Consider the following 23,301-nt stretch of genomic DNA (forward strand, 5'->3'; position numbering starts at 1 on the left):
AACCGTGTTTAGCTCTTCAAACGGACTCGTTTGGATCCCTTTGATACGTTCACCTTCCTTCCAAGAGTTCTTTAAACTTTTCTTGAACCTCTATAGATTGCCGCTTAAATTTATCGGGTGGATCATTAGACTTATCTCCTAATTTTGTTCTTTCTCCGCTTAAACTTATTTGGATCCCGAAAATAGTTCCACTCGGGATGACATCCATATGTGCTTCTTGGGCAGGTGTCGAACCCTCTTCGATCTCTTGACATTGGTACGAATTCCTGAGTATGGTTCTGATCCAAACTCGAATCTTGCTCTCCAAATGCGTCTATCCCTTATTACCCCCTTGATCTCACAAATTTTAGCATTTGCGCTTTGTGGATCTTTGTTGCACTTATAATTTCGTGAATGACTTTTCTAAAGAGTGTTCCAAGGTAGTCCCGTAACATTACATTTAAATTATATCTGACTTACCATATGAACGCTTGTAGTCCCGTAAGATGATTCTAGAATTGTTTCACTTTTGCCAAAATTTAATACTTGAGACCTCTCTTTATAAGTGCTGTCGAAGCACTCGTTTTTCGTGAACTGAACACCTTAGTGAATCTCCAACTAATGTTCATGTATTCATTACTTTTATTACCTGCATAAATATGATCCTATTTAATGTTAAGTCTTCATATTTTTGGCTATTCAGCATTTGTCAAAAGCAATGAAAACTCAGATATTTTTGTAAGTGCCGAATTGGTCAATTTTGCTATTTGCCTAAAGTGCGTTACTTACTTACACTCGGTTTTCTGTTTAGTCTCATATAGTGATCACCTTATACAGGTTGTCAAGAACTGCAAAGCGTTAACACTTTCGAAGAGGCCAAATTAAATTAGGAAAGTCAATAAAAGTAGGGGGTTTGATTAGAATATAACTGATTGATTCTGTAGTAACTGGTATCTAATTTTAGCAAAAAAAAAGTAAAAACAGAAAATGGGACATGTAGTAAATCATAAATTTCTTGTAGGGTAAATACCATCTTTAATTGTGCCTTACAGGAAATTTATGATTTAACTACGATGTCTCATTTTCTCTTTTTACTTTTGTTAATAAAATTAGATACAAGTTACTAGATAATAACATCACCACTAGGGGGAAGGGATGATCCAGTGGTTTGGAGAGAGGAAATATAAGTGAGAAATTTCGAATTCGAACCCTTCCATTTACACTAAAAAAAAAAGGATAAAAACTTCACATGGCTGAAGATGAACAAACTACTTGATACTTGAATTGAGTTTGTTTCCATAAGTGTTTGTTTAAACTTGGTTTACCAATTAATCAACTCAAGTTTGAATAGCATTTTGCATTCAATAAATGTTCACACTTATTTCAACCTTGGTTCAATTATCTTAAAATTAAAATGTTTAAGAAAAAACTCAAACTTCTTAAACTTGACTTGAGTTCAATTCGATAAAAACTCGTTTGAGTTCGACTCAATAAATAATCACAAAAACCACATTTAAGGGCATTCTAAATTGATGCGAATTTTTGGTTCTAATTTAGCATTGATATTCGAGAGCCAATTGATAATCAATTAGCCAGTGACTACAATTCCCTAAAGGCAAAGAGGAGCTCATCAAGGCTAACATGAATGGCTAACCCCAAACGTGGTAGAACCTTCCTTTTTCGGTTGAGGACTGATATGCTTAGCCAGCGTAGGAAGAAAGGCAAGTAGCCCCATTCCCAATAAAGGGATATTCCCCGTTGGCTACTAATTTATCAAGAAGGTTCACTATGTCAAGTCTCGCAAAGAGTTTGTGGTAGGAATTCTGGACCTCTCAACTGTAAAGTAGTCGCTTAGCTTTGAAGATCCCAGTCGGTCTCCTGTCCTGCCTTACATCGATGGATTTTCTGTCCTGCTACCGGCTAATCCCAAAAGGAGGAATAATGTTCCAAGAAAGTAGATGGATATGCTTTCCTTGGGAAGCTAATAATGCAACCTACAAATAAGGGAAAACAACCACTTTTGGTCTTATTTTCGGAATCTTGTCCATTTTGGTCTCTTATGCCTCAAAAAAATATTAGTCCCTAATATTTATAAGATAAAATCATTTAGGACCTCTACAGAAAATTTGGTGGATCTTACTAGAATCCGTCACATGCATGGCATGTGTCAAGTTACAAATTTGGTAAATTTGGTATTTTTTCAGTGTTTTGATATTAGAAGACATTGATAGTGTGTATAAAACTCGGTGAAGTCTATGCAACATAAATTACTAAACTGGCCCTTTGGTTGTTGTGTAACAATAGAAAAGTCTGCCCCCTCTCTCTGTTTTTCTTTGTCTTTTTTTTTTAAAATTATTGCAAAATTATATGTGGCATGGTTTGTAATAAGTTAGCTTGTTGAAAGTAATTTGTTGTTAATTTGAATAGTTTATAGAGGTAGAGACTTGGTTGACTTGCTAAGATTTGAGCCAATAATGGCATTAATGTGAGTTTTTGGCGGCAATTTCAGAAGATAAATAATAAAACAAAAATAAATAAAACAGAGACACAGAATTCATGTAGTTAGGTCTAATTGACTTTATGTCCACAAGCAAAAAAGGAGCAAAATTTAACTATAAAGAAGAGAGTATAAAAACTTAAGGAAATTGTTTTTAGATCCAAAAGCATATAATACTAAAACACAAAAAAGTCCAGAATATTTTTATTAAAAAAATAGCATTATCTTCTAGATTCAAGAGTCAGAGTTCACCATCTAACAGCATTAAAAGTGTGCCATCATCCAATCTGCAAATTCTTGTTTAACATGATGGTACCCTATTGATATTACTCGAGATAGCAAGCACCTTAGTCCAAGAATCAATTACACCATAATCCTTCATAACCCAAACTTCACACGCTTCTGAGTTACCTTCAAACTTGTGAACAAACATACAAAGGCTAGCTTCAAAAACTCTCACATATGCAAAAGCATTATCACAATTCCATCCATCATACCAAATTTCTCTATTGCAAATCAGAACAAATAATATTCCATCCATGGGTCCTTTTCTTCGATACCCAATGGAGCTTCCCATTCATGGATATACCAAGACTACTATCCCAACAAATATCACCTTGAAAATCTGCAGTCTTCCAAAATCCAGTCTTCATCCTATACATAAAAAGTACATGCCGTGCATTAGGATTTAGGACAAATCGGAAAGCATATAATAGCCACCACTTAGTAATCATCGTTAACTTCATTGTACCCAAAAGCATAGGCAACATATTAGCTATCCAAGTCGAGTTGAATACCTAAATTGGGAAATTTTTTGAATTTTCCAACGGAGGGATTCCACAATAAAAAGTTACATTCTCTAGCAGATAAAATCCTCGAGAACGAAGACTTTTTTGTGGCTGCAATACAAAGTAACCCGTCGAATTGCCCAAAACCGTAGCTAATTCATGGGAGTAGAGGTATCAAAATAGGTAATTTGGGCAGACTTGGGTGGGTTGAAATAGGTAATGGGTATAAGTGAGTCAGTTCATTTATACCTATTTAATTAGATGGGTATAAATAGGTATTTAAAAAAATGAGTTGGGTAACCCAGTTACCCATTTATAACCAATTTATTTTAACTTTTTGTATACTCATTTAAATTTATTTTTGCAAACTAAATTATCAATATATACCACCCTTTGCACTATAACTATTTATACCCCATTTATTTTAACTTTTTGTAAACTCATTTAAATTCATTTTTGCAAATTGATTATCAATATATACCACCCTTTGCACCCATCATTAGTTTTAGATATTTTACTTATAATGCTCAATAAGTCAAATTACCAATTTTTTTCCATCTGTGCTCTATGTCACAAAATTACATACTATTTAATAATTGAACAATCAGAATATAAAAACTTGAACCAAGTACTATGAAAGTTAACATAAAAACTTAATCCAAAAACTTTGAACCCTTAACATTTTTTTCGTGTGTAAATTTAAAATTTCATTTTGGAAAGGGAGGAAAGGAGGTTAAAGCTTGTCATAAATTGATAATGTTGAAAAATGAGCAAGTTAATAAACTACAAGAAAATAAAATGATAAGATAAAACCAAATAATAATAATGATATGAAACAAAAGTAGTTAGCATCATGATAAAATGAAGAATCTAAAAAAAAAAAATTAAGTAGGATATCTATCTACGTCAAAAATGCATCAAATATTTGTTTAGGCTGAAAAATAAAACGTTCTACTATATACAAGGCTTTAGCAATATTAATGCATGAAAGTCTCCAACAATGAGTTCAATAATCAAACGCAAGTCTCAAATGTCTTCTAAATGGGTGGGGGAAGAGAGAAGGTTTGGGAAAGATAATTCTAAATGGGTTAATTGGGTTTGATAGGTTACCCAATTATACTCATTTAATAAATGAGTATAATTGGGCAACCCATTTATACCCATATATAAAAATTTTAGATACATATATGCAACTATTCATGAGCAGGTATGAGTAAATTTAGTTAAATGAATTTGTTTGCCACCTATATATGGGAGAATACTGGCGGGCGATGGTCAAGTTTGATTTAATTAGTATAGCCTCCTTTTCATTGAACAGAGAGTTAATAGAACAATGATTGGCAGAATATTGCTCGCCGGATTGCTCAATACCAATAGGCATTTGCTGTCCACAGATGCATGGTACCTGAAATGTGCTTTGGTAAAATTAGGACTCGATATTAACGAAAGCCATGATATTGAAATGCAGTTAAATCTCACAAGGGATTTAAGGGGAAGCCTTGTGAGAATTTCTTTGATGAGTTCACGGGGGATATGCTGCGTGATTGATAATGATGTACGAAAACCATGGATTGATGAAGCATAGTTGGAAGCAAATGGGCAATGATTTTGTCGCCAAGGCTTTTATTCCCTTTAATTATTGCTCAAGGGTTTCTCCATTTCTTTTCTTGTAAGGTCTTACTAAACCATAAATTGAAGACACATATCTAAGAAAACCTAATTAACTAGAAGCCAAGAAACTTGAAGATGAAGACCGAAGATTGAGTCTTGAAAATAGAAGGTGAGAATTTCGTGAGGTGGACATAGGTTCACATTATCACATAGGCTAATATATGATTGGTCATTACAATGTCGTTTGACTATATATATATATATATACACACACATATATATATGATTGGTCATTGAAGCTCATAAAAAAGAAGAAGATTCCTCATTGAATGCATGCACGTTTATTGGAAGAAGGAATATAAATTACATTTTGCTATTGCCTGTATCAAATTTCCTGAAAATTGTGAAATTAGAATGGTGTAAAGATTTTCTTATATTACATTTTTATTTCTTATACGACTTTCTTTATATTATCTTGGTCACAAAAATTTATATTTCAGGAGTTTGAAGTTATTTTGCAGTTGACAGAATTGAATTATAGATTGAAGTTTCTTATGTTTGTGACTTGAGTATATGCTCTATACTAGCATTATAAACCGTACGGGTTTATATTTTAAATCAAAAGAATACTACTATTTTGCTAAAAAATGTTATTTACTAAGCAAAACCTAAAAGTTCAATACTATCACTTTCTATTAAAATCTGTTATTTTATATACAAATATAGGGCAAAAATCACTGATAAGTGACTAATTTACGTAATAATTGTATGACATTTTATATTATTTTTAGTCACTTTGGTTATATTATTGGAAGAATATGAATCATTTTGGCTATAATTGGTGAAAAATGCTTTTAAGTGATTAAATGAGGTTTTTATCACTTTTTACTTGGATTTTGTGTATTTTGACAGTTTTGACACATTTTCGTATTTCGGCTATAACTTGAGTTACAATGATCGGATTGGGATGACTCTTGAACCCATTTGAAGATAAGAGATAGATCTACAACTTTGGTGAAGACATCTAAATCCAGTTTGAAGGTTTTCCAGGTCAAAATGCCGAATTACAATAGCAAATTTCTACTGGTCGAAGCTGGAACAGGGCAATGAGCAGGCAAGGGTATTTCAGTCATATCTCAGCCTACACAGATCCAAAATGAGGTGATTCTTGATGCATTAGAAAGATAACTCAAAAGGCTACAACTTTCATGTTTTAGACATGAGCTGGTTCAGCCTCTAACATCAAGAAAATATTGGTTGAAGTTGGGCCAAAAACAGAGCAAGTGATCCACACTCGGATCCACTATTCATCCGAACCCTCGGTTGTTTCTGGGTTAGTGGATCCGAGCTCGGATCCATACGGATCCGAGGTACTGTAGCAGCTCGGATCACTGGTCAGAAAAGGCTGCTCTGTACGCGTAAAACTCAATTTCACCTCCACCAACTCACATTGGATGCTAGACATGTGAGAAACATTCCCAGCTGTAAAAGGGAGATGTAATCCTCATTTCTTGACCACCTTTCATCATTAAATAGCCAAATGCATTGCAAAAATAGGGATTGGGGAGTTCATAGCAGAAAAATAGAGAGACATACGGGAGAAGCTTGAAGTTGCAGAAATGTAGCTCTTTCATCTCCCTAGTGTTAGTTTAGCTTAGTATAGAGTAGTGTAGCTTTTTCATTCTTGTTTATTATCTAGATTAGGATGAAGATGGAGGATGAAGAAGACAAGGAAGAAAGCTCATGTGACAAGGGTTGTATTCCTTCCAAACTCTTTATCTTTTGTATTTGATTCCAAATTTAGTTAATATACAAGTTCTGGATTTTGTGTTCAATATGTGTTTCTAAAGTTTATACCTTGGGTTTGGTTGAACTTTCTATAATTGTTAGTGTTTATTATTTGGTTATTTGACTGCTATGATTTGAGCAAGTTATTTAGCACTTTAGCTCTTGAAATCATGATTAATCTGGTACCATTAATTGTGATTATCTAAGGTGTTGTTTCTGCAATGAAAATTGAGATTTAACACTAGTTCAAGAAGTGCTAAACATAGGGAGTACACTCACGAAAGTAGAGGTGCACTTATGTGGTTTTTAGTGATTCATTTCATGTAATTTCATTGAAGAAATGAACTTGTAGCTAATTTCATAACCATGAAAATAGGTATGGATTAGTTATGAGTATAATTGATTCACTACGAAAGTAGGATTCAAATGCATAAGGAAATTACACCATAATTAGCCTAGATGTAGTATTCAATGATCCAAATATAGCACTTGCATGAGTAGTTAGGGATACCACAACCCAAGGAGCTTTCATTTGTTATTTTGTATAATTTCAGTAGGTTTAATTTGTTATAATTCATTGATAGTCTAAATAATAGAGAAGCTTTAGTAGTACCGGTAATTGCAATCTTCCTTGTGGGATCGACCCTTAATACCCTATACTCGCTCACGATTCGTATACTTGCGATAAATCGCGTGTGGGGTATTTAGGAGTTTATAAATGTAAAACTTGATTAGAATGAGGCAAAATTGATATGTATACCCTGCGCACGTCAATCACAGTCATGGAAATGTCATATATTCTTGTAATTGCCTATCAATTGCCACATTCTATATAAGTTTCGCTCTTCCGTCATGTTGCACCCTAAGTTTTCAATATATTCTTGAATTACTTACGAACAACAATTAAATTTTGGCAATATTGTTTCGAAATATATTTGTTAATATCTTCAGTAAAAATATTCAAAAAAGAACTAACACAAATAAAAAAAATGAAACATTTAAAGAAGCATCCAAAATATACACCAAACACACATGGGAGAAAGACACGGAAATCTGGCTTTTCCTCTCATGGAAGGAGCCCTTTCACTAGGTTTTATTTCGTTTGTAAGAATACAATTTTCTCCTCAAGCTTTCTTGTGAGAGATTCTTCTCTTCTATCATTTCATAATGAGAGTCTCTTCTCTTTTAGATTCTACCAATGATAATTTTCACCTTTCATTGAATTTCCTTATGAGAGTTTTTCTTTATATACATTTTTGTCATTTTCTTGTGAGATTTGAGATTTCGTTAGATTTGATTTCTTAGATCTAGAATTCCTCCATCTCTTATGAAAATTCTCTTTGCAATTGGAATGGTTTTTCATTGTTGGAAAACATATGCACATATCTACGGGTTGCTGTGATTTAATTGGATAGAAGATATTTTGGAGCTTTAATCTTGCTCTCATCTTTATTGATTTTTTAAGTCTCTCGTATCTATAGATTCTTAGACATCTTTGTCTCTATTGCATGGTTGATGTATTTCTATTATTAATGCATATTTATAGTACTAAAATTGGGTATTTTTTTATTTCTTTGTAGGAAAAAAAGATAAAGAAAAGGGCAATTAGCCCATATTTGATAATTTAATTCAGCACTTAAACTTAATATATTCAGATCTTAACATATTTTGATACGTTTGATAACAAAAAAAAATTAAACATTTAAATTAATTAAATGACACTGAATTTTTTTGGCAAAAATTGCTCCAAAAAATAAGTGATAAACTATTCATTTATCACTTAGCTTATCACTTAATGTGCTATATAATCAAATGTATCAAATTTAGTATTTAACAATTCAATAACTTTTCAAACTTTAGTTTTATCAAACGCATCCTTAGATCCCGTTTGGAGTTACGGTGCTTTTGGTAAAAAAACACTTTTAAGTACTAAAAGTACTTTTAAATTATTTGGTGAAAATCATCCCATAAAATTAGGAGTATAGATTTTGGTTTAAAAGTACTTTTAATAAAACATCAAATTTAATCATTTTATCCTATATTATGAACCAAATAAAGAGAAAATACTTTTAAAAATTTTCAAATTTCATATTATCCGATATAATAAGTACTTATTAAAATATGTTTCCAAATAATATATTTAAAATCACTTAAGTAATTAATAAGTACTTTTATTAAAAACTCCACTATGTAAGTACTTTTCAATAAGCTATCACAACCCAAACAGGCCCTTAGTCTTATAAGTAGTACTTTAATTCCCTATCAACACCTTGAGTAAGTGGGTATCTTTGGGAATTCATACCGAAGTTGCTTTACTTGGCTGCTGAATTTTTTTTTTTTGAAAGACGGAGCTGTTGCGTCTAAACTTTGGTGCAACTGTTTTACTATTTTTTCCTTAGCATGTCTAAATTACCCTTCAATTGTCAGTGTAATGTTGTACTTTGGCTACGGTATTTTATCATTTTTGACTATTTCTACCAAAATTTTGCTGTAATTTTCTTTCTTCTTTGTCTAATTTTACAATAAAATGCCCTCTTTGCGAACTTCTACAACGAAGCCAAGGATTGCTAATTGCATGTTGCATATTTATTATGGGTTTTGCGTTGGTATTGTCCTCTATTATGATTAGAGATGTTCACACTTCAAGAAAAATTGATTATCAGTCAATCGAATTAGATTGAAAATTGGATATCGGTAAAATAGAATTCAAGAAAACCAATTAAGATCTAATCTTAAATTTTGGTAAAATCATTTGGGAATGTATGCTGAAATTCGATTCCTGAATTTTTTATTGCCAACCGAATTACCAAATTTCATAATTTAATTAAACATTTCATATATTTCATGCCTACTAATATATCATATTACGTATTAATGTATTAGTCAATAGTGTTATAAGTTATAATTTATGCTTATAAACTACTATGTGACCTTAAAAGCACATTAATTAACATATTAATAACTTTTATATTTTTAATTACGTATTAAATACACTTAATTAATCTAGATTAGAAAACCAATCTAAAACTTTGGAATTTTCATCGAAATACAGACTATCTGGCTGAAATTCAATCATCTAATAAATGTTTGGACGGTAATAAGATGTTAACCTTGTTTTAAAAAATTGAATTTTTTTTTTTTTTTACCAAATTACCGAACATCAGCCAATGAACACCCCTAGTTATGATGACTGATCTTTGTCATGCCAATTATTAATCTTGTGAAGATGCCATTTAGTAGAATTTTGAACTTTTCACTTGACCACTTTTACCAAGTTGATTAATTATTGGCAATCTAAACTACTAAATTCAGTTCGTTAACCTCAAAAATTTGGAAGAATACGCAAGTGATCGATATAGGACGTATCATAACAGCAGTTCATGGAATCAAACACTGAATATTCCTAAATTTTTTTTGTGCGCAGCTATAGTTTCATTCAAAGCATATGTCGAGTTAAGGTTTTAGCTGCTAATCTTAGTGTTGAAATCCAGTGAACTTGACCCTCACTCCAATTCAAGGTATGGGTTTCATGCTAATCAGTTTGGCTGGATTCTCATTCTTTCTATGTGTTGGATCCATTTTAGGTATTTATGTTCTTCAGCTGACTGGAATAATGAGCAATTTGGATTTTGATATGCATGCTTTCACATGGTAATTTATTAGAGTTACCCCTTGTTTGCTCCGGATCTTCTATCCAATCTCCTTGTCCAAGTTTCCTGTCTATTTTGATACTACATGCTTCTTATTAAAACACACACGCAGACGTTCAATTGTCAAACATAGCCAAAGCTTTAGGAGTCCAAAGTCAAGTCGATCATTCTGAGTCAGAATTTCTCCATTGTTAAGGCAGAAACAAGGAATACAAAATCCATTAGAAGCCATCATCATCAAATCTATACGATCAAGTCTATACATATTCTCTGAACAAGATTTCAGAATCTCTTGATATCATTCTTTGTTCTTAGGCTTCAAATCTACGAATCAGAAAATAATCAATCCCAGAACACAACCAAGGCAGGCTGTGCGTATTCAAACCATATATTTGATCTTACTACTAGTTTTACAAGTCTTACCGGAAGATAAGTATGGTTAAACACTTTTGACAAATACATTTTTTTTTGGACCATAGGCAATTTAGTAGATGTACAAACTATAGTTTACCATGAAAGAAAGAGGATGCAAATTCCCCTAATCCCCTTAACCTTCTGTGGAAAAAGTGGTAATGTTAGTTCTTCTAATCAGGGTTTATCATATAATCTTACTAAATCTTGTAGTTGGATGGTTGGAAGACACAATTTTATTAAATCTTGTTGGTGGATTGTTAAAAGGAAAATGCAGGAATGGATTTGCTCGATGAAAGTCAAAAGATGAGGGAGATAAAGTTTAAGGCCGCAAAAGATAGTTTATGATAGAAACTACGTCGTATTGAATTACACGGAGAATTTAGCCAGAGAGAGTGGACAGATGATCCGAAGCCCCCATTGTTATAATGCTCTTGGTAATTTACTTTTGTTTTTTTTATTAACTCTTCTTAGACTTTTTTCCCATCAACGATTTTTTTTTCTAAATTCGTTTTTTTTTCCCACCTCAATGGTATATGTAGCATTTTGGCTTGCTGTGAAGTGGTAAGAAAACATAGTAAAGGTGTATGATGTATTTGCAAGAGGAGGCTTATAAAGGGAAGCCTTTTTTACAACATGGAATTCTTTTGTTATAATAGTTGTTGATTCATATAAATTAATATTAGAGCTTCTTTTCTTCATTTCCTCCTTTGCTTGATTGCTAGTGTTTATTCTGCTTAGTGTAGAGTTAATTTGCAATTGCAGAATTTAAAAATTTGATCAAGTTTAGGGCCTTTAGGCTTGAAGATTCTATTGCTAGCAACAATGCTCCAGACAACTCTAATAAACCGCAAAGAGAATTCTTCCAACTGACAATGGAAAGGAGCCTAATAGTCACAACTCAATTGCCATGAACAATTTCAGCATCACACTTTTAGTCACAACGAAAGAAGTCTTCTTTTCTTGTGTGATCTAACCAAAGATCCTTCAGGTTGTTTAAATCTTGAGGCTAGGCCAATGCTTATATAGAGTTAAAAAAAGGAAGTTATCAGATTTTCAAAATTTCATTGTTCTTCTACAATTTCAGAGTGATCTGTTTTTATTACTAAATCTCCTAATGAAGATGATCAGGAGACTAACTTGGTTTGGGATGTTATTATTCGACATGTTACAGAATTAATATAGGAATTTATTATGAATAGCTTGATTATAGGGATAGCTTAATTATAGGACTCTAACTGATTGTCAGTTAACTTTCCTAACATAGAGGTGTTAGTTCGTGTATATATATGTAACATTTTCTCTCAATAAAGATGTGAAAGATATTCCATCCAAAATTACCATCAAGGTTAGGGTCTCTGTCCGTTGCCAGAAAATTCATTAGTCATCATTCGCTTCATCTGGTTCTGTATAGCACACATCTGTGTTATATTCTTCACTCTTGTTTTAAAGAGTTCAGATCTGTCCTTTCTTTTCTGTTAATTTTGAACCCATGGTAGAAACGAAATCCGTCATTACGTCTGATGTGGCTCCTGTGATGTCTAAGATCACGGACCACAAACTCAATAATTCTAACTATCTTGGTTCAAACTCATTACTTATTTTATGGATTTTAAGAAAACTTATGAGGAGTTTAATTTGTTATTATCGTTTAGTTTTGATGTGAAAGTTCAGCAAATTCAACGGGAATAGATGGCGATTATGAGTTTTTTGGCTGATCTTTCACCTGAATTTGAAGCTGCTAAATCTCATAGTCTTTCGAGTTCTGAGATCTCATCCTTGCAAGATGTGTTTAGTAGGGTATTTCGCACAGAGAATTTTCAATCTGTTCAGTCCAGTAGTGCTCTTGTTAGTCAAACTAACAAATATGAATTTGAAAAACAACAATACAAAGGTGATAGTAAAGGAATTGACACGCGGGGACAGAATGCAGAAGTGATTGTGTGTCACTATTATCATAAGTTAGGTCATATGAAGCGTGATTGCAAGAGATTGCAGTACAGGAACCAGAGAACTCAATCCACGCATATTGCTTCTACCAATGATGCGATTAACCATGAAAAGTCTGTTACGATCTCTGCAGATGAATATGCTAAATTTTCTCAGTACCAAGAATAATTAAAGTCTTCATCTACTCCTGTAACTGCCATCGCTGAGTCAGGTAAACCAAACACATGCCTTGTGTCCTCGTTCTCCAAATGGGTAATTGATTCTGGTCCCATAGATAGGGCTGATGTTGGATCGAATAGCTTGACTCGAGATCGCAAGCTAGTCGGTCAGCAGCTCGACTCGAGCTCGAGCTGCTTGATAGAAGCAGCGAGTCGAGTTCGAATTTTAATATTTTACACTCGAAAGTTCGACGAGCCTAATCAAGTTTTTTTCAAATATATATTTTAATTTTTATTATTGTGAAATATTAATAATATCTTTTATTTAAAATTATACGTAAATTATTAATTTTTATTACGCGAGCTCGAATAGGCTCGATTGAGCTTGATTTGAATTGATTAGATTTAATTAAACTCGACCTCGAGTAACATAAATTGACGTCGAGTTTGAGTTCGAGTTTGAATTATAAAAGTTCGACGAACTCGAGCTCGATCTCAAGCTTAGTTATTTTACTTACTACTCGAGCTTGACTCGATTCTAATGCACCCCTAGCCACGGATCATATGACAGGTAATTTTAGTTTATTTTCTGCCTTTCAGCCACACACATCTGCATCTACAATTACCTTAACTGATGGGTCAAAATCTCGTGTTCTTGGATCAGACACAGTTAACCCCACTCCATTAATCTCATTGTCATATGTCTTAAGTTTCATTGAGTTGTCTTTTAATCTAATTTCTGTGAGTAAACTTACTCGTGCCCTTAATTGTTCTGCCCAATTCTTTCCTGACTATTACTTGTTTCAGGATCTTACGACGAAGCAGATTATTGGTAAAGGGCATGAATCTGGAGGTCTTTACATCTTTGACACACAAATGCATGCCCAGAGAGCTTTTGCTCCTATTCCTTGACGTGCTCACCTATGTTGAGGATATATAGAGCTTTAACTTTTTCATGGGGCAACAACTGGAGTCATCTCTGTTGCTTGAGATGGATTCTTCTGATCACTTTTCTCTTCCTTCGATTTGTTTTTCTTAATGTCGCCATAGAAATACGAAATAAATCCCCAGAGAGAAAGGAAAAGAGCAACACCCTTTTCTGCTTGAAATTTTTCGTTGAAGAAAATGACAGCTAAGAGTTCTGTGACTGGAAGCGAAACGGCTATTATAATGCCAGATACCAATGATGAAGCACAAAAGATGACTCCAATGGCACCCAAGAAGAAGCATTGCGAAACAATGGCACCAGAAACAAGCACAATGTAGTATTTCATTTCTCCAAGTTCATATGCTCTTGCCTCCCTAGAAATGGCCTGAAAATTGTTACAGCATTCATATTAGCAAGGTCCAGTTTTAGAAAGAAATTGAATAGGGCTGAGTTCAAATTGACCCAAAAAAAAAAAAAAGAACACAAAAGAATAAGGAGATTAGGTGTTTGTAAAACATTTGAGATTGCAAAGGGCCAAAACGGTAATGCTTTGTAACACAAACAGTATCATTTTGGCAAATTTGCTTTTGTAAGCAAAACTGATATTGATGCATATGGAATTCACAAATTAAAAGTTTCTCACAATTAATTTGAAGTCAAATAGTAATACTATTTGTGGTATAATTATTTTTTTGTATATCATTCGCAGGTTAGTTTCTAGTAGTGTTGAACTGTAATTTACACTGTTTGTGGTTTAATATGTTAATTGTATTACTCCCATATTACTGGTAATCTTATAAGATTAAAAAAAAGGTAGATAGCGAACAATAATTGAGAACAACAAAGAAGAGGAAACAAATATAATAAAAAAAAGGTAAGAGAGTAAGAATACAGAGGAAAAGCATGTCAATGGCAATGCTATAACCATGGCAATGCCAACCTATGCCATGTCATGTTTTAAGCTTCCAGTCAAACTATGTAAAGACATTCAAGCTCTTATGGCAAGGTTCTGGTGGGGAGAGGAAAATGACAAAAGGAAAGTGCATTGGTGTTCATGGCAAAAGCTGGCAAGGGGAAAGCATAATGGTGGCTTAGGCTTTAAAGACTTACAAGGCTTTAATAAAGCATTGTTGGGTAAACAAATCTGGAGGCTTCTCACCCGCCCAAACCTGCTGATGAGTAAGGTGATGAAAGCCAAGTATTACCAACATGAGTCACCCCTAAGCTGCGAAGCCAAAGCCAACTCCTCCTGGATATGGAAAAGCATGATGAGCGCAAGAGAGGAGGTAAGAAGAGGAGCAAGGAGGAAGATAGGTAATGGCAAAGGCACAAGGATTTGGGAGGATGCTTGGATCCAGGATGGCAAAGAAAGTAAAGTGGTGTCCACAAAGCCCCCAACTTGTACGATTAGTAAAGTGAGTGACCTGATTTGCAACTTTAGATGGAATGCACCTCTTGTGTTTAGAACTTTCAATCCAAGAGAAGCCAGATAGATTCTCAAAATTCCTATTAGTCTAACTAGCAGACCAGACTCCTACTTTTGGAGCCATAGTGAGAATGGACAGTACACAGTGAGTTCAGCATATGACGCAATAACAAGAAGGAAAAATTTGTTGGAAGGCAACGGCAGAGATAAGGGAGAGACAAGCTGGGAAGGAGGGAGTGGGAAAGATTGGAAACAGCTCTGGAAGATGAAGATCAAACACAAACAAAAGCTGTTTGTATGGAAAATTCTGAACCGAGCCTTGCCATGTAGGGAGGTAGTACAGAAACGAACGGGCAAAGGTGATTTAATCTGCAAGCTGTGTGGGGAAAATACTGAAACTGTGGAACATATTTTCTTTCAGTGCAAACAAGCACAAATGATATGGCGGATGGCGCCCCTCCAGTGGGATGGACTTAAAGAGCACACAGCTGACTTCAGCAGATGGTGGAGTATGTTAATGGAAGTGCAGGTGCGAAAGGAGGGAAGGGAGCACATAAACTTAATAGTGGAAATACTTTGGCAGATCTGGAAAGCTAGAAATGAAATTGAATTTGAAGGGAAGGATAGACATCCTATGCAAGTCATTAGGAAAGCCATGAAGGATTGGGAGGAGTATCAACAATCATAACAGAAACAACATCAGTTGAGCATTCTCGAAACAGAAACAGCACAAGATGAGGAGGAACGGATGGGGGATGAGGAGTGCTTGCTGAACATTAGTGTTGAGGTGGGTCAACATGTCGAGGGCCAAAATATGGGAATTGGAGTGACAGCAGAAAACAATCTGAGCCAAAGACGTGAAGCTTGGATACTGAGCGAGAGAAGCACTGGTTCCGCAGTGTTGGACAATCTCTTGGCCACAAAACTGACACTTCAGAAGCTCAAGGACAAAGGTTGGCAGCATGTCAATATTCGAACTCCATGCAGTCAGGTTCTTAATATGATACGCTATCAAGTTTCCGGTAACTTAAGGCTGGCAACTCACTTGGAGGACATAAAAGATCTTTTCTCAATGTTTAGGAAATGCTCATTTGATAGTTTGCCTGTTGCTATGGATAGACTCAGTACTAAACTGAGTAGATTAGCTGTGATTATACTTTGATGATGAAATTTCAGTTCATCAGTGGCCTAGTCCAAGTCCACTTTTGTAAAGACCAATTTGAGCCCTTGCTCAACCTATGTAATTTTACTTCCTTATTATAATAAAATTTCTATCGTTTCCGAAAAAAAAAAAAGAGTAAGAATACAGAGGAAGCCAAAATATACATAAACAATAAGCTATAAATTAATATCTTCATAAGACTTGTATGTTTCTGCTTTGTTGTTTTTCCTTTATCTACATGTGCTTTCTGATACTAAATTCATTTGCGTTTTTGCATACAAGAAAACTTGGTGAAGATTTCTAACCGATGAATGCAATATTCTTAATATTTGGAGAACTGACATGTTAAAGATGTACAAATAGACTAAGTAACAGATCGAGAACACACATAACAACATACACATTTCAAGGACAACAATATTACCCTCTCCAACATTTCTTTACTAACCTTTCTAATGATCAATGGTGTGTACATGTATTCCCCATAAAATGGTTAGCTTGCAAAAACCCGAAAGTGGGCTATAAGAATTAACACTCTTAAATTGCCTTTTTATCACTATGTTTGAAGTGGTTTTCCTTCTGGTTTCCTTTGCATTTCTTTTGGTGTGAAGTGGTTCAAATTGCCTTTTTTTTTTGGTGTCAATTGAGTACAAAATGAGTATAACTGGAGTCTCTATCTCTTGGACTTGAAGATATCACCTGTTTTATTTTATGGGGGCCAAAAGTAGGAAGGTATTTGATAAAATTAGGGAAAAAGCCTAAACTGAAAGTTTCTTTAATTAATATGTGGAGGCTATCCTATTTCGATGTGCCTATCAATTCAATCATATTCAAGTGTACTTTGACAATGGACTCAAGAAACTAAAAAATATTAGAAATTTGGCTTAATTTATTTTAGGTGGGTTCCTTGTTTTGTATGGAAGTAATTAGTTTCTTAATTATTTTAATTACTTGAAATAGTAGTAAAGAAATTTTCTATTTATATAAGTACAAAAATTAGGAGTTCTTTCCTAATCTATATAAGTTTAGGAATTAGCAATTATTTCTTATTATTACTCAGGTGTTGGCCAAATAATGTAACTTATAAATAGGTGTGGATTGGCATTCTACAAAGTGATATACAAAGGGCGATATGTAACCTTATATATGAGCGAGAGAGTATTCTTAAGAGATGAGAGAAATTATACTAGGGTTGAATTTGGATTTAAGTTGTATTTTTGTATGAATTTTATTCTCTCATAATAAAGAACAAGTGTTCTTTTTGTGGATGTAGAATTAATGATGGAGTCGAACTACGTTAAATTTTGTATGTCATTTATCTTTTATACTTGTAATTTATTTGTTATTAAATTATTGTATACTTGATATTTTAATAGTTATTTATTATTCTGTGCTTGGATTCAACAAAAATCAGTGCAATCCTGTATTCTATATCAATTTAGAAATGTATACCCTAGGCATTGTTTAGGTGGAGGTTTGTGCTAGTGAAAGTGAGGCCTAGATTTTTTTTTTTCAATATCTTTTCCTTTGAAGATTCAATAGCCGTTATTGTTGAAATATGTTAGGTAGTGGTAAACGTAACATCAGATTGTGAAAATTAAACTTATAGTCAAGCTCTTGAGCCCTTTCATGTCTTGATTTAGAATAATTTTTCATAAACATTTAGTTCTCATAATTTTTGTTCCTTCTTTGTGCTTCTTCCATCCCTCTCGTATTGCAATAATAAAAATAATAACAACAACAGCAGCAGCAACAACAACCCAAAAAGAATAGCATTTAGTACACCAACTAATAAGAGGTGAAATTGATTTAAAATTTGTGGACGGAATTATTCCAGAAGATGCTTACAACAATATAACACACTATCGCATTTAACAGTACATTATGTGTAAATTATAAGTGAAACATTGTTAATGACACTCTATACCTTCATTTTTTTTTGAAAAAAAGAAAGCACATAAAGAAATAGAGAGACGTTAACAAAAAAATGGACTATCAATAATATTTCACTTCTATAAAAATCTGTACGTGGTGTGAAAAATTGTGTCGGCCAAGTAAATTGCATCCACATTTAAAAACATCGACTAATGACATATTTAAATTTTAATCTATAAATTAAATAAAAACAAAAAATAAATTGGGCAGATTGTCACTGATAATTGTCCCATTCCCAGGTCCCAGAAAAAGAGTTGTATGGATTCCCGACATCTCGGACGCAGTTTTCCACATTAATTACGTGACACGAGATTTCACACCGATTCGCTCATACAGATGATACTAAAGACTAAAGAGAGAGAGGCCACTTATTTTTGCGTGATTAATCTTAATCTTGAACCAAACTCCATTTGCCATTTCGCTCTTCTGATGTCAAACGGTCTCTGTCTTGAAAGTTGGCAATGCAATGATTAAGTACTAAGTACATAACTCACCCTTAATGTTATGCTTATCTCAGAATCTTAAGTTGAAAAGCTAAGGCTGCCTTTGAGTTGCATTTTTGAACAATAATTTGGGAAAAAATTATTTTAAAAATATTCTATATGATAAAAAAATAGTTAGAGTGCATCAAAGAATCTTTTAAAAATAATTTTGCAAAATTATCGAGATGGCGAAATATCGGATGCAGAGCAGGTACAGTTGTGTTAGGTGTGATTTTATACGATCGTTATATTTGTTACATATGTTGGTGTACATTTATATTATGTGATTATACATGTAAACTCACTTTTTCTCTTTGTCAAGTTTATTTGTGTACAACAAATTTTACAAATTATACAATAGTTTGTGAACGTGTAGTGTACATCACGTCAAGAAATACAATAACCGGATTCAATTGTACCAAATCACAACTTTACCCGTCCCATGTCTTCTATTTTGATTATGAATATTTATCTGTTTTTCTTTTGTGCTGTGGTATGGTTTTCTAATAAAAGAAATGACATCCCATTGAAACTTTTTAATTTTCTTTTCCAAGAAGTCCTTCCAACATGTTTGGAAATTGGAAATGAACCTAGGAATGTAAAAATATTTTGTGCTCCAACCGTGCCAAAACTATTTTGACTAAATCTACCCTAATCAAGCTACCAATGCCGGCCAAAACGAAGTCAAAGCTGATGCGTTATTTAGCGTGAGGCATGTTTCCTTGTATATATTATTTTGGTACTTCCATCTCTTCTCGTTATTCAAATCTAATATAGCTTTTGTCAATTTACATTTATTTTTCTTGTACTTGCCTAGTGGACAGCTATTAAATATCTAATTTAAACCCAATTTTGTGTATAACTTAAGTTTCATAATAATTTAATAATTGAAAGCTCTCTTAACAGATTCCGATTAAATATCATTAGCTAAACCCAATTTGCATAGGGCTTGTCAAATCTCAAATTTGACAATCTGCTGCTTCCTCCAGCACACCATGTGACAAAACTTTATTAGTTTATTATATGTAGCATCAAATTATAGAAATTTAATTTTCTTCTATCTTCATTTTGGAACTTTTAGAAATTTGAATTTTTTTTTCTTTTTTTCATTTCTGCCCTATTTTTAACATTGTAATGACTTTTAAAGTGTGAATCTTATTTTGAAAAGTATAAATTACTTTTTTATCACCCTGTGGTTTGGGTGTTTTATAACATGATCCTCCTAAAATTTAAAAACCTATATTCAACTCTCTAATGATTTGGGTTAAAGTATCATTGTTAGTTTTCTCATTAAAATTACTGGTTAATTGTAAAAAGTCCAAGTTAAACTAATAATTGACAAAATTTACCCTTTCATTACTTCTTTTTTTCCCTCCAAACTTAAAAAAGAAGAAATTAAAATAAACAATAGAGATCTGTAGTCAAAAAAGGATTTAATATCTTCTGTTCCTTATTTATTTGGTTTATATTTTCCTTCCATCTTTTTTGTTTCTTATTTATTTATTTATTTATTATTTCCCTTCCATCTTTTTGTATTTGGAGAAAATTAAGATTATATAGCCCAAAGTATAGGTTTTCAAAATCATCTCTTCTCTTCTACAATAAAAAGAGAGAGAGAGAGAGAAAGAAAAGAAAAAAAGAAAAGAGTAGTGAAAGGATGAATTTGTTAATTTATTAGATTAACTTTAACTGTTTAATATTGATTATTAATTTTAACGAAAAACTAACTGGAATACTTTAATCCAAATCATGAGAGTTATGTTGTAAAGAAACAAAACAGAAGGGGGTAAAAGGTAATCTATCCTTTGAAAAATAAAAAACATGATAGAACCAACCAATAATAATTGCAAGCAAAAGTGTCCAATTATACTTTTATAATATCTTCACAGTCCAAGAACAGACAAACCTGAAAGTCCTTGTTTATGAGCATCCCAACGGTGCAGAAAACAGTGGCGAAGAAACACATAATCAGCTGAATTTCCAGCACCAAAGAATACGTAATCGCCTGCTTCGCCTTCATATACATCAGCTCCACCATTGGCAAGATCAACCCGTACAAAGCTGCAGCCGCCAGCGTCATGATGAACCCTAAAACATACAGCTTATTCGACTCTCCCTTCGGCCGATCACTGCCCGTATGCAAGCCCAAAACGCCCGATCCCACTGTCAACAAGATGACGGCATTGACAGAATAAGCTGTAAACTTCTGTTTAACAAGAAGGAAGGCAAAGAAAGCAACGAAAACAAGCTGTGCAGCAATGATGATTGCGGCGGTTGACACCGGAAGCCGTGCAATCCCGTAGGCATACAAGTAGTTGTCTAAGCCGGTGAGGAGGCCGATGACGGCAGTAGCGATGAAAACAGGGTATTTCATTATAATTAACTTGGAGTCTTCGGGCCGTGGATCAGTTTTCTGGCGGTGAAAATAAGAGATTAGGAGGGGAATGAAAATAATAGGCCATGCTGCTGTCTGTATCCAGCTGGGTAGCCATATTCTTTGCCCTCCTTTGACGAAGTATAGACGGGTAAGAAGAGGGGAACCGCAGTTACCTATGGCTAGAATGATACAGTTGATAACAAGCAGGATTTTTCTCATGGTGTTGTTGTTGGCTTGAGCTTGCAGGATCTTTATCTAAAGTTCTTGAGGTTTTTGTTTCTATCGTTTTGGATTTGAAAATGGCAAAGGCTGACAGCAATTAAAATTTTATGTCATTCTTGGCTGGTGACTATTATTTTAAGACACAAAAGTATAAAAAAAAATGGAGAAACATGATACTAATAACAGGATGGAAGAAGTAATTTATAGGTTGATTAGTGATGCAATGGAATCATAAAATAATGAGTGCTTTCTATCTTAGACAAAATCGTTGAAGGATCTTCATCATGGTTTGACTGATCGGCTGTATTTTGTCATTGTGGGTGCCACTTCAGGATATTTTTTCTTGAGAGCAATCATAATTTCATTACGATAGAACTTTTTTTTTCTTTTTTCTTCTCATAAATAAAAGTGTTTGAATTCAGAATCTTCTACTTATAATCCCTTACACCATACCATCCAGTGCGATAGATCACCACGTTTACAAAGCCTTTTGTACACAAAGTGTAGCAGCATTTGCCATGTCATGAGTGGCTGCTATCTCTTGCCTTCTAACTTTGACAAATCCTACATGCCTAAACCAAGATGATAATTGAAGAATGTCCTGGAGGATTGCTCTGATATGGATAGAGGTCTTCTCTAAATCCTGCAACTGATAATAAAGACTTCACAGTCTGTCTTGATCGCAACAGAAGGGGTATTATGTCTTTGCACCCATCAGATTTAGAGCTTCGTATGGCGTGAACTTTAGAACAGCAGATAAGGCCTGGCTTATTTTAAAAATCAAGATTTTTCTTAAATGAAATCGGCAGGAAACTTTTTTTATATACCAAAGTATGCGGAGATGACATTTTTTATTGGTCTCCGGTAGAAACAAGTACCATCTGGTAGGCCGTGGAAAGTTGCAATCATAGGATTAGAAAATCAACGCTCTGACAAAGCCCAAGAAATGTTTAGTTTGTAGGTTTTTTTTTTTGGGTGTCTTAAGGGTACCAAAAAAGATGTGGATCTTGTGTTATTTTCTCTTCAAAAGTGTATTTTTTTTATCTTTTAGTGAAAGTGTTCTTATTCTGGAGTGGGTAGTAATTTTAAAGGTTTGATAATTAGTCCACCGTTTTTTTTTTTTTAATATGCTTATATGGTTTCCTAAGGGCACCATATTAAAAAAGGACCTTGTTTAGTATGGCAATTTCCATCTCTTCCGCAAAGTAAAATGTGAATTTGAAGTGTTGTTAATTTGGACTTTGATTATCCATCAATGATATGGCCATGCAACTATGAGCCCACTACAACAGTAGGTAAAAGTAGTTAAATAAATTAAATCAATCCATATATAGTGATTCTCATTTAAAAAACAAGATTCTGTTAGACTGATTCTGTTTAGCAGTGTTTTTAAAATAGTTTTAGATTTGTTTGGCACCCCTATTTTAGGGGTGTTTTATATTTTGGTAAAACGCCATTTGTGTAAAACTATAAAAACACTCACATATTTTGAAAAACACCAAGAAAATGCATTAAATAGGATATGGGCTGCAAAGGTTGCCATTGGGGGTGGCATGGGAGGGAGTGCAATATTTTCTGAAAAATAGCAATAATAAAATTTTAGATAAACATCCAAAAAAAAAACGTGTTTAAAATGTTTGACAAACATATTTTGTTAAAACTTATCATCAAACACACACTCTAGAATACCATCGACTTGTAGTATCAAAAATGAACAAGAATAAAGTATAACTGAGTGGAAATTTATGCATGACTCAATCTAATAGGCTTTTTCCAATTCACGTCAAAAGGAACGAAGGAGAAAAGTAAGCATCCGCGAGACAGTCAGGAGAACAATTTTGAATTCTAAAGGTCCTTCCCATAACTCCATTGTGTCGTCGTGAATCATTTGCTCTTCTTTTGATTGGTTTATGTTGCTTGTCGTTACAGAAAATATG

At 33.6% G+C, this 23,301-nt stretch overlaps 1 protein-coding gene across 1 annotated transcript; it reads right to left on the minus strand.

Annotated features, from left to right (window-relative positions):
* Window positions 1–13,516: 13,516 nt before the first annotated feature.
* LOC113735273 (purine permease 1-like) lies at window positions 13,517–21,734 on the minus strand. Its single transcript, XM_027262298.2, has 2 exons — window positions 20,672–21,734; window positions 13,517–14,145 (listed from the first exon to the last, which is right to left on the minus strand). Exons 1-2 carry the CDS (start codon window positions 21,359–21,361, stop codon window positions 13,786–13,788), a joined length of 1,050 nt encoding a protein of 349 aa, XP_027118099.1. The 5' UTR covers window positions 21,362–21,734; the 3' UTR covers window positions 13,517–13,785.
* Window positions 21,735–23,301: the final 1,567 nt, after the last annotated feature.

The sequence above is a fragment of the Coffea arabica genome, chromosome 3e (assembly GCF_036785885.1).
Source record: "Coffea arabica cultivar ET-39 chromosome 3e, Coffea Arabica ET-39 HiFi, whole genome shotgun sequence".
Lineage (NCBI taxonomy): Eukaryota > Viridiplantae > Streptophyta > Magnoliopsida > Gentianales > Rubiaceae > Coffea > Coffea arabica.

Bases quoted from the DNA above. Each gene is read 5' to 3' on its own strand.
- LOC113735273 (XM_027262298.2), bottom strand. From the start codon at position 21,361: ATGAGAAAAATCCTGCTTGTTATCAACTGTATCATTCTAGCCATAGGT. The intron at 14,146-20,671 runs GTTTGTCTGTTC...AACAATTTTCAG, and splicing joins TCATAAACAAGGACTTTCAG to GCCATTTCTAGGGAGGCAAG.